We start from the raw sequence: 13,259 nt of genomic DNA, 5'->3' as shown, positions 1-13,259 counted from the left end.
CCTCGAAAGAGAAGGACTTTTTTTGGCGTGGTATCCACAAATTGCCCGAGAGGTGGGCAAAATGTGTAGCTCGCGAGGGCAAGTACTTTGAATAAATTTCTTGTTGCTTTCTATGAACAAACCATGTGTCTTTCTGACTACAAAACAGCAGATTTAAGCTTATACACCTGGTATAAATTAAATGGAATTGGATATTAAAAAATTGCAATTTTTTCACATGTACCGAGAAAAATTCAAGCAGAATTCACACAATATTCCCAGAGCCAATAAATCACGCAAAATTCCTGGTGAGTAGCCACCCTGTGATACTAGCCAATACTTTTGTGCCGGTTCAGTATTCCACCAATCCACAAAAATCCCATGTGACACTTTCGCACAGTCTAATTATCCTGAAATTATGCAAAATTTGACGTTTCCTTTATTTTGCATCAATATTGCAAGAAAAACTGCAATTTGAAATTACATAACAGATATTGCAATATTCTTACATAATTCATGAATATTTTAAAATGAAACCCTAGAAAAGTTATGCTTATAATTGGAGTGCAATAGTCACCCATTAATATTAATAATTATTTTGAATAACTTTAATGGTTTTCAAGCAGCAGTACTGGTAGGAATCGGTAAGACTATCTGCACTGGTTCAGTCATAATTTAAAAATATTAACGTAAGTGTTCATAAAATCCATGAACAACATGAGGAATAATGATATAAAAGTTATAGCATAGTCAAGGCCAGCCAGCAATGTACTACGAACACCACTTTTACTTTTCATTTGAAGTGCAAGATATCAATCTCTGAGAACAGGGTGGCCACTCTAGGACCATGATAAAATTCAAGTATAATTCCCGGTTTTCAAGGCATACTTTCCAAAATTCAAGCGTACAAGACTACAAGCACATGCTTTCTCAATTTCAACCTTATGAATTACTGCCTCTCACCACCCACACACAAGTATGTTTATTATATAAAGTGTCTGTGTGATTCCAAAAAATCTAATTAAACGGTATATACATTTAAAATATTTCATTTAAGGTGCGGAGTTTAAATTTGTAGTTTCGCATACTCAGACTTGAAATACACCTACGGACACAAGTCACAAATATTTCAGGATACACTAACCTACGAAAAATGTTTATTGTAGAAGAATTTCAAACTCAAATTTAATTAATGAACTTAGAGATATCTTATCTAACAATAATCTTCCATAAAAGTTGTAATTTTTCACGGAGAGAAATTCACGCACAAATCCCAGAATTCAAGGTGAGTAGTAACCCTGGAGAACACCTCCATGTCCAGTAATTAGTTTTTGGGAAAATTAAAGATACCATATAGTTTGGTGATTTTTACGAACCACCATGTTTAAAAGTGATTTTACATTTATGCACTTTATGTGACTCGGAGCGGCTTTCCTCTCAAAGTCTATGGGTTTCTAACAGCCAACAGAATCCTAAACCACCAACACACTTTACACTCCTATTACCTAGCATGCACCTATGACCTATAGGGCTGGCTGAACGATGCCTTAGAGATATATTATATGGCAATTAATTGATGAAACAGATTTTGTAACATTACACACACTATTTACTGTGCAAAATATATCTGTTTGCATTTTAATTGCAATACCACTTCTAGAAGTTGAAACTCCTGGATCAGCTCATACTACTAAACGTCACTAATCTCGAATTTTGTTACACAGACTTTAACTTCTATCCATTGATTCTGAACACTTCCACACTTGATAATGTCATCATGTGTGTGTGTTCGAAGGTAAAATGTAGAAATCTTTTTTTCTTTTTTGTATTTAGAAAAAAAGTGTAAACACATCCATACACACTTTTCAATTCAATCAACTGCACTATGGGGCATTCCAGCATTACATGCGCGACATTTTACACACAAAATTTAAGGTTCTAGACATGAGATTGGATTAAAATATTCATAACAAACTGATTTACTGGAATTATGAAGTACTTTCTTGTGTCTGTTAAAAAATTTAAAAAACTTGAGTATGATGGTATGGGCTAAAGGCATGAAAAACATTAACATGACTTTAATTGTCTCTTGAATATAGGCATTCACAAACATCTAAACCTTAATCCAATTAAAAGCAATAATAATTTCCATATTAATTCATTTTGTTATTTACATGGAGTAGGGACACTTTTCGTGGAATGTCTCTATACAGATTTCATCAACAAGAACTGATAGATGATAAATATGCATACATTCAGAAGGTTTCATAATGAAGTTTCATAACATCCAACTTTTATGAGATTTATTTTCCGATATGGATAAATGGTTTCAAATGGGAGAAAAAATAGGTCTTTTTGTTTTCATTGGGAGTTTCTGCAACTGTGTTGGTAACACTGAATGATTGCCATTTGAATCAGAAATGTACGCCATTTACAGACTTGGATCGCTGGAGGTGAGCTAAACAAGCAGAGCTGTGAAGGCGTTCTATAAAAATGGTGGACCTGTTGCTTCTGCGAGATGAGAATATCAACGTTATTCTAATCTCGGGACACATGATCTTATTATATCGGCCAATGAAATCAGGAAGTGGGAGTGTATTGAAGCAGAAACCGGCAGGTTCCATGATGTAACTTGCCATGGATGATTTCAGTCGCAGATTGCCCAAGTGTCAACAATGAAATGGTGGTCACCTGTAATACAAAATTTTCAAAATATGAACATGACTGTGCATATTTTGCAAATGGCAATGTTTAAGGATGTAGTTGATGTGTTTGTATTTTTTAAAAAGTAAAACTTAGTATTAGTTTCGTTGCATTTAAAACAGACCACTTTTATGTTACATCCTTTATTTGGTACAGGCTGTTTCCTGTCCACTTAATGGAACTGTAAAAGCACAGACGTATCCAATTATATCTCACCTGGATTTGTCATCAACTATTAAAACATGTTTACCTGTAACATGCTATATTCCCTGTTGTTTGAAATCAATAGAGGTATCAAAATGTACGTCACTCTCTTCCCTTTTGTCATTCTGGGTGCTATCCTTTCAGGGATTAGGGAAGGAGTCAAAAATACAGTCTGCGGATTTCTTTCCTATATAGTGACGTTTGAAAGTTTATGCACTTTGTTTAAACCCTACTAACTCTATAATGATACTGTACAAATAGTTTTTGGTTGGTCATTCAAAAATAGTGGCATAAATCAATAAATGTTTCAGAAAGCTGTCTGAAATTAATAAACTAGAGATGTGCCAAAGCCAATTACAGATGTATGAAAATCGGCCGAAATTGACACATCGGCATCGGTATCGGAATCGGCAAAAATCCGATATTTAAACCGGTACAGATTATACTAGAGTTTTTACCTTCTAATAAGTTTTATATTCTAGTTTTGTAAGATTTATTGAAAATTTGGTTATGATTCGTCATTATTGTAGAGTTTTTGTAATAAAATTATTGCAAACTCATTTAGAGGATCAACCTAACTATAAATCGGAAATAAAACAGTACATTGGTGAACCAGGATCTGTTGTTGTATTGGAAATTCAAAAATAAGTATTCAAACCTGAAGCAAGTCCTGAGAAAATACTTGGACATACCTGCTGCATCAGTATTCAGTGATTGAGTGTTCAGTGTTGCTGAACTGATTTGAGATAAGAGAAGAAGTATGTTACTTCCTGAAGTGCTTCCAAAACTTTTGTTTCTGAAGTTGAATCTGGCAGAACAGGAATTCATTTTGCATTTCAAAGAACTATTTGTGTACTAATGTTTAATCTCTTTAGAATCCATGTTCTTCTTAAAGGTTCACATAACATTTTGTAGATTCAAATGTACATTCGCATCTCTTGAGAATATATATGTATATACATATGATATGCAATAGAAATGTACATAGCAAATTTCTGTTTAATAATCTTATGTATCGGAATCGGTTAAATATCGGCATCGGTATCGGTTCCAAAAATTATCGGTGAGTACATCGGCATAGGTAAATTTTCAGCTTCGTCACATCCCTATAATAAATCCATCAAATGGTATGTCACCAGACAGTCATTCACATTTAATTTCCGAGATTCCTCCTGAGCAGTCTCTAAGTAACGGAACACTAACGACCACCTTTCGACTCAATCCAAACATTTTTATGCAGTGACATTCAAAATTAGAGTATTGTATTATCAGTTTTAACAATATTTGCTTGTAACAGATTCCCACTGTACATACTTAAGTGATCCTATATGCCCTGTCCGCCCCTGCTTCCTACCCCCGTGCTCAAAGTGCAGTAGATGCCGGCGGTCATCGGCTGTCAGCCTGCTGTTGAACCGCGCTGAGTACTGATGGATGCCGGAAACCTTCCCCTTCAGATGGGAGAGTCTGTCTTGTTCAAGAAAACGGCTGCGAAGGACAGGAGTGGGCAGATATTTCTTCCCATTGCGGTGGACAAGCAATGGATCACTTTTGCAGACCTCTACCATTTGGCTATGTGGAAGCACAGTGTTAAATCTAGGTCAATAATATTTAGGGATGGGACAGATTAATCGGTACATATAGGCATATCGGTGTATCAGTAATAATGTTACCGATCCAATATATCTATAAATATCTTAAAATTTAGTGCAATATTCTGCCAGTTTGTTACACTGAATAACTGATTAGGTTTATTTTACTTCAGTTTACAATCACAAAATTGAGGATGAGTGATGATATGATAAAACACCCATGCCTGGCCGGGATTCAAACCTGGGATCCCACACATTGTAATGCAATGTGCTAACCACTCCACCATGCCTGTCGGTCCCATTTTCTTATAATCTCCATTCCCTACATTTTTTTTTAAAAATATAAAAATAGTAAAGTACATTTATTTGGATTAATGTTTTCAGTTCACTTTATGCACAGACAGTATTTTTGTTTTAATAATAATGTTAATTTAAGGAAATTTCCATTGCTTTTTATTTTTTAAAAGAAAGAAGTAACGATTATGTATCTTTTTTTAATTTTTGTGCACCATCCATCTTATAAACAGGGTGTGTGTGTGTGTACATATATAACCCATAGACTGCACCCATGCCTTAGACCGCACGGCTACGGAGGAGGACATGTTTACGCTGTTACCGTTAGGAAGACCACTCAGGCACAAGAATTAATTATTTTTATTCCAATTTTGTAGTGATTAATAAATTAAATCTCTCTAGGTCACATTTCAAAACCTGTAGCTTTATCTTAGTTGTATTCATGGCTTTCTAAGTCCATATTTGGGGGGGGGGGTACCTGAATTATTTTAGCTTTGTCCACCCCTGGTCATATGTTACAGAAAAGCAAAGGCGCATTGTAAAAAAGTGCTCCCCTGTGCCATGGACCATGCCATGAAGGCATATAGAGGGTGAGGATAGGGCCCCACACATTCTTGATCACGGCCAAAGGTAGAGGTGATGTGATCAGCACCATGCCCCTGGCTGCCTTTACCCCCCAAAGTTTCCTTCAGGTACCCACTCTATACGATGATGGGTGGGCGGGCGCCGGAGTCACTTGACCAGGTGGAAACATTCCAAGTTTTCCCCCACTGGAGATCGACCCTCGGTCTCTCGCATGGTATTCAGATGCCCTAACGACTGAGCTACCGTGGCACGTTGTACAATAAACAAATGGCAATGTCTCACAAACATGAACATACACACAGGTTCTCCATTAACAACACCAATAAACTTCCACAGCATGCACAATGCATCACAATTTGAGGAAAATTTGTTCATTGAAGCGTACCTCCGGAAACAAATAGCAATGTTTATCCAGCATGCAACCTCATAGTACTCCCACTGTTTATATTCCCTACCCATAAACATACTAAAAGTTCTTTTAAGGGAAAGACTGGAGTACCTTGACGCTCTGTACCCCCTCAAGGAAGTGAAATATTTTGCATGCCTCATGAAGATTTTGTTGTGTATGAACGTTTTCAGTTGTTCTTGGCTGACGGAAATGTGTTATTGTGAAGTAAAGTTCATCTGTTACCTTAGTGTGTTTTGAAGTAGAATAGCCCAAAGGCTTCACAAAAGTGAATAGGCTATAGCACCAAATACAACAGCAGCTATAATTTTACATCGTTAGCATATAGGAATGCTGGTTTGGAGTTGTTGCTTTTTCTGACACGTTATTTTAGTGTATATGCAAAAGGTCTTTACTAATAAAAATCTGTGAAAGTACTTCTAAAGTCCACCTGGCTAAAGTACGGACTTGAGGAAACCCAGCCTTTATGCTTCCAGATCAGGGGGGGGGGGGAAAGCTGTGTTGCTACTGGTTGATACATGCCTGATTTTTGTCGTCGTCCACGACACATCTTCCTCTCAACAAGCTTCCTTCGCTCGCATTTCAGGGAGAGGCAGGAAATCTGAGACCCATTCCTTTGCTGCGCTGCGGCAACCATTAGACTTTGCCATGCTTGGCCTTGTTGAGAGTGCCACCTGTTTCGAAAACCTCTCCAAACAAAAAAAATTGGCAACGCCTCACCACGGCAACTGGAGAACCCCTATTGGTTCAGCGACTCATGCGACCTTCCTTGGTTTTCGACAGAAAATATAAAAATTGAATTTCCAAGTCCAATCTCTGGCCGGAACAACTGTAGATTGCAGGTTTTTACTTACGCAAGCCATAATTTGGGATCAAATATCTCCATTGTTATGTCCTCCGTGCGCTGGTACCAATTTTATATTACGTAAAACATCGAAATATGTTGATTTAAAAAAATTCAACATAATTCTCGACAGGGTACAGTAGGTGAGTGGCACCAATACTGGAAACAGCATCAAGCTAGAAGAAATACATAACAGTGGCAACCATGGATATGTCTACCACGGTTGCATACATGCAGGATAGAAAGTATCCATTTTCAAAGGTTTCCACAATCAAGATGAGACATCAACAAGATCCTTTACGTGCTATGAAAGTATGTACTGAATGGCAAAAAACACACATGCAGGATGCCTTTTTATAGACATAAAGTACATTACTGATTACAATTTCATAAAATTACAGAGATGTCAATTCTTACCTGACTACTGTCGGCTGTTCTGCAACTGGAATGCCCCATGGCATATGAGTGGGTGGAACCTGCAACCACCCGCCTGATATATCGGTTGTGCTGGTCATGCCCATCGACTGTAAGCCTACAGGAACTGGACCAAAGATGGAGGGACGACTTGCATCCATAGGATTAAATCCCTGTGCCAAATGCATCTTCACACTGCTACTGGTCAGAGAAAAGAAAAAAGTAAAACTCATATAAGTAGTCCAGGTATACCATTGATCAACTGCTACTTAATCATAAATTAAAGCAAAAAAGACTGAACTGAAATATTGTGTGTACTTTTTAAGAAATCGCACGTTAATTGCTGCTGTACGCTCGCTGATGGTCGAAATATCAATTACCCAGCGTTAAGGGGTTCACATGTGGTGGTTGAAATTTCGACCAGTCGACCGCTAAAGGTTAATTATAGCTACATTAGAAAACCAGCCCTCAGTGACTCACACTAAACCATAAAGGAAGAAAAAATATTAATGTATAATCTAGTCACCATAGAAATTTCGGTACCACTTCTCTATAGTGGAAACACCTAGAAATCATTTATTTCACACTTTTTTACATTGCTAACGTACAATGCTACGTTGAATAACATTTCTTTAGATATAATAATGAATTTCTAACGAAAATAATGTCTACTTTTAAATTCACAAGTACTCACTGTTTTTCCTTTTTCCAGTCCTGTAACACACAATGTGGCAATAGCGTACAGGTTCATTGCATGTTGTGGCAGTGTTTCCAACCTTCTTCACCGAAAAATACCTAATTTCATGGCTGGATTTGAAATTATGCTAATACCTCGTTAGCCTCACAAACCATTGGCGCTAGCCCAGAAACCTATTTCCAGTAGGTTAAGGTAGGCAAGCATAGTTTGAATTTTCGAAAAATAAAAAAATCTTGCAACAAATATGCATGTTTGGAAATACTGACACGGGGTTATATCATGAAAGGCACGGACCATCCTTCACGTATAGAAGCAAATGGAAGCAACAAAAATTACATGTCAGAGAGATATTTTTATAGAAAAAAATTTCATGCTAAAAAATATTACATGGCGAAAGGAACTTCAACGATGATACAGAAAGTGATTTCCGTAAGTAGTTTCTCCTGTAAAAATGAAGAAATCAGTTTCCACTATACGGAAGTGTTACCGAAATTTCTAAACTCATCATTTTTTGCTCAAGTCACTGAACTAAATGCTTAACTTAACAAGACACAAAAGAAAGGGAATGACTTAAGATGACCGGACACCTCTCAGATTTTTTTCATATTTGACATACTCACTAATTGAGGACTCCTAATCACGAATCTGAAGTTAAAAGTTGTCGGAAACGTCTAGAAATTGCAAAATAAGCAAAAATAAGGTGTTAGTTTTCGGAATGGAAACAGTAGATTTTCACGATTTTTTTTGTTTCACAAGCATACTACCACGACACCAAATTTTAACAATGTTTGTCTAACCTAACCTAACCACACGTCAATGGTTCGCAATTATTTTGCAATTTCTAGATCCTGATACTACCACGACACTAAATTTTAACTATGTTTGCCTAACCTAACCACACGTCTATCAGAGGCTTATATTCAGGGCTATCTGCGAAGCCCAGACTCAGGGAATAAAATACAGAAAAAATATCTATCAGAAAATGTGCATAAAATTGTTCATTTCAATAAGAAGATGAACCTAATTGCTTAGAAGTTGGAAACATTGCCCGCTTTCTTTGAATTCGCGAGATGCCTGGCCCAGCTGGCGGGCAACTCCACGGGGGTGACAGGTAAGCTTGACAGGGCTCCGATCAATGTTGCAAACCAATTTTTCCCAGCATGTAATCTTCCCAGGAATGGGGGAATTTTGAAGCCAAATTATCGCGACCAAAGGGGAAAGTGTCATGTGGCAGGGACAAGAACATCATTGAAAGCTTGCAGAGTTGAAAAAGAGGTTGTCGACCTTAAAACAACTAGATACAGCAGGGAGTAGAGAATTGATGGCTGAGCGTGAATGGTTTACCGAAATGACAAGGACCAATTCTAGTCTAGATCGCGTCGAGTGGTCTTGGTGCATGGAATTTATTTAGAGGCAGCGTGTGAATACAGTAGTAAGTGGATTGTATTTTTGTGAATGATATGTGCTGTGTGTTGTGTAGTGCACTGAAATGAGGGACATAATTAACAAGCTGTCTATTCGGCTTACGAATGACGATAAGCTCCAAATCGTTGTGGATTTTCCTTGTATGTACACTTTATGAACAGATAAGCTAATGGGGATCGGACCTACAGTTAAAGTGGGATCTAAACCACCATGCATCGAACCCGGGACCCCTTAGTTTCAAGGCAACGACGTTATTACTACGCCAACAAGGAGTACCCGAACTTAAAATCGTGAAAATAGGTAGATTGAAATTTTATTTTTATTCTCGTATACCGGCCTAAATAATATTTCACAATATGGGCCTCTCATTTATGCAAATAAGAATGAAATTCTTGAAATCCTTTCCTTACTGACGGTGTATATTTCCATGTTTTATTTATGATGTATATATTTTTAATCACAGAGCCACATCACTTCAACCCACCACCCCAAATGAGTTTAAAAAAACACCCCCACCAGCAAAGTTTTGTCTATTCGAACACTATGATATGGTGTGATAGCCCAGGTTCTTAACCCAGTATACGCCACTGACGTCAATGGTTCGTGGGGCTAGCGTCAATGGTTCGCAATTATTTTGCAATTTCTAGATGTTTCCGACAAATTTTAACTTCGAATTAATCATTAGCAGGCCTCAATTAGTAAGTATGCCAAATATGAAAAAAATCTGAGAGGGGTCCGGTCATCTTAAGTCATACCAAAGAAAGAAACATCTTAGATTGCTTTCTTTCACTTCCCATTTCTGCCACTTTTGGCTAATCACAAAGATGAGGATGAGAAATGCTTTGATAAAACTGATGGACACAAAGAACACCCATGCCCAGGCTTCAATTCAAACTCAGGACCTCCGGCATCCTGCACAGTGACAGGCTGACAGAAATATCTCAGAAGATAACTTGCATGTTATACCACACCAAGGCAAATGATGACACCTGGTGAAAGTAGTCAATGAAATTTATGATGTGATAATTACCAGTTTGTGCATTCAATTAATGGTATGTGTGAGCTACAGAAAAACAAAATATTTTTCCCAGGCTAAATATACACAGAGAGAGAGAGAGAAATCTGCTGTATCCTGTTCCATCATATCACTTTGTATGTTTATAAATTCAATACAACTCTGGAACTAGAATATCAATTCACAAAAACTATTATTATGGTAACAAAATTATTACATATGAATTAATAAAACCAAGAACAGAATGACTTTCTTACAGTCAACTATGCTGACACTATTATTAAAAATTACAATGTATTGATTCAAAATATTCCAGAATTGTGACTGAAAGAGCAGTGAGGCTATAAGCTTCATGGAATATTTGCTTTAAAAAATACCACCAGAATTACTATTATTCATAAAATTAATGTACTTTTCAACAACAACAAAATCTAATCTAATACTACACTATACGATCGTGGCTAAAAAGCTCCGAAAGTTAAAGCTATCCACTGTTATTTCAACTTAAGAAATCTTTACAAAGTTCAAATTCAGTTGTTAAAAATGCTTTATTGATGGTAGCCATTTTCTTATTATTGCACTACGTTTTAACGATTATAGCACGCAAAGGAATGTTGGGCATTATAGAAACACAATAAAGAATACCAATGCTTCATACTCTTTCCTTGAGTGACTAAACTTCGTTATTCCTCATGTTTCGACACAATTCCACATGCCTCTTATAAAGTTTTTCCGTAATGTATTTAAGACGAATGATTCCTCTATTTCGAATTTAAGAAACGCCAACAGGAGGGTGATTACCATTTTTGGTACTATTATCGTATGGGTGAAACACCTACGAATCATATATTTCGGACTTCTTTGCATTGCTAACGTGTTGCGGAACATTTCTTAAGGCGAAATAATGCATTTCTAACTAAGATAATGTTTATTTTCTCTATTTACGAGTACTTACTGTTACTTGTTGTTTCGAATCTGTAACACATTATGGCCGTGATAGCATACTGGTTTAGGGGGCGTTCTGAGAGTGTTTTGTCGATTTATGCAGTGGTGCAACCTCGTTCACCGGAAAATATCTACTTTCGTGCCCCTATTTGAAATTATGCCAATACGTCGCATTTACGTGTATAACTTGTAAAATAACCTTGCGATTTACCACGTTCATTGTCCATAAACAGCAATTCGGAACCATCTTTCTTTCGCAATTCGTTAATGCTCTTCCTTTACGCACAACACTCTTGCAACCTTGAATATTGACGTCAGACGAGGAATGCCTACGTGGTTAGGTTAGGCTTGTTAGGTTAGGTTCCATTAGCATAAATACAAAGAAAAAATAATATTTTTGCTAAGAGACGCGTTACCTTTGTATTGCCTAACATGAAAACGGTCTCTCCTGTGACGTCAGAACACAATGTTGCTAGAGTGTTGTGCGATAAGTGACACCAATTCGAGTCTGAACCATCTTTCTTTAGAAATTTGTTAATGCTCTTCCTTTACGCACAACCATCTTGCAACCTTGAATATTGACGTCAGACGAGGAATGCCTACGTGGTTAGGTTAGGCCTGTTGGGTTAGGTTCCATTAGCATAGATACAAAGAAAAATTATTATTTTCGCTAAGAGACGCGTTAGCTTGTATTGCCTAACATGAAAAAGATCTTTCCTGTGACGTCAGAACACAATGTTGCTACAGTGTTGTGCGATAAGTGACACCCATTCGGGCCGGAACCATCTTTCTTTCGTAATTCGTTAATTCTCTTCCTTTACGCACAACAATCTTGCAACCTTGAATATTGACGTCAGACGAGGAATGCCTACGTGGTTAGGTTAGGCCTGTTAGGTTAGGTTCCATTAGCATAAATACAAAGAAAAATTGTAAAAACAGCTCTCTCCTGTGACGTCCGAACACAATGTTGCTACAATGTTGTGCGATAAGTGACACCCATTCGGGAAAAATGGCTTGTTCCGAACTCGACAGGTGGTTCTAGTGAAAACACGGCGAGGCTGAAACACTGGCTACGGGGTTGCATCGTCTTAACACTCGGAACATTGCACTCTCATGCAAAAAGTAAATGGCGGGAGCAGAAACAACGTGTCGGACAGAGATTTTCGCAGAAAACAAAACGCATTCACATTAAAATGGATCAAATCTACATTCAGGAACTTCCAAAACGCTCAAGAAAATGATTTCCGTAAGTACTTTCTCCTGTAAATTTGAAGGAAATTTGAAGGAATCCGTTTTACCCATACGATAATGTTACCCAATTTTTTTCAACGAGCTCAGAATACTGCATTCATATACTTTTAAATAAATACGAGGTTATTCAACACGAGGACAGAGTAACAAATGCTACGTAACATACTACAGAAATGCACTCGTTCAAAACGCATAAGTGTGGAATGTAACATTAGGGAAATACGAGTCCGGAGTATGCACGGGGACAATTATAAAACAAGCAACAGAGAAAATATGGGTCACGAAAAGTATATTGTCGATACAAGCCACACCATTTCTAGACGCTGATGTGTTTGGCCATGTGCTAAACGTCATTTTTCACAATGTATAATATTCGAATTATGATTCATTTCACACAACATATTTAAAATTAACTCAACTGCACTGTCTAAAATTCAACGACGCAACGAGCCATCAACATTAGAATACTCACACTTTAACCCTTTATAATAAAGAGAAACACTGACCAATAGTTCTCCAGAAGTCAAGAATAACTTGCACGTTGATCCCAACTACAAATGACTAAGTTATCTTATTTACGTCAAGTTCTGAACACAAAAACATACAAATGTTTACCTTTAGTCACATCCACACACACAACCACACAAAAAAAATTAGTTCCTGTTAGCCAAAGCCACATAGACAGATGTAAGAACAAAATCTATTGGCCCAAATGCGAGTAAGAAGGTTCGCTATTGGCTGTAGGAAGAATCTCGATAATTCTCGAAATAACCAACATGGTCAGGTTCTCGAACTACTATGGATACATCTAGTCTGCCCAGCAGTTCATGAGTTGTTGATATCCTACTACCCTTACGCTCCCACAGATTGAGGATCCTGAATAATCCTCTGTTCAGTTATTCACTGAT

The 13,259-nt window shown here is 37.3% G+C and overlaps 1 protein-coding gene across 7 annotated transcripts in view; it reads right to left on the bottom strand.

Moving 5' to 3' along the window:
- Positions 1–13,046, bottom strand: part of LOC146002466 (uncharacterized) — a 31,064-nt gene extending 18,018 nt beyond the window's left edge. The window contains exons 1-2 of one of the 7 annotated variants that reach the window (XM_083140328.1): positions 12,967–13,046; positions 7,022–7,216 (exon numbers count right to left, since the gene is read on the bottom strand). In XM_083140328.1, the coding sequence (XP_082996454.1) occupies positions 7,022–7,206 (185 nt within the window). In that variant the 5' untranslated portion in view covers positions 7,207–7,216; positions 12,967–13,046. Of the gene's footprint in view, positions 1–7,021; positions 7,220–12,823 lie in introns of all 7 variants that reach the window. The other 6 variants (XM_083140329.1, XM_083140333.1, XM_083140326.1 and 3 more) reach the window with 6 other exon arrangements.
- Between the last annotated feature and the right edge of the window lie 213 nt (positions 13,047–13,259).

Source organism: Lepisma saccharinum, chromosome 18 (assembly GCF_977018435.1).
Source record: "Lepisma saccharinum chromosome 18, izLepSacc3.1, whole genome shotgun sequence".
Classification (NCBI taxonomy): Eukaryota; Metazoa; Arthropoda; class Insecta; order Zygentoma; family Lepismatidae; genus Lepisma; species Lepisma saccharinum.
This window is presented reverse-complemented; position numbering and strand designations above follow the sequence as displayed.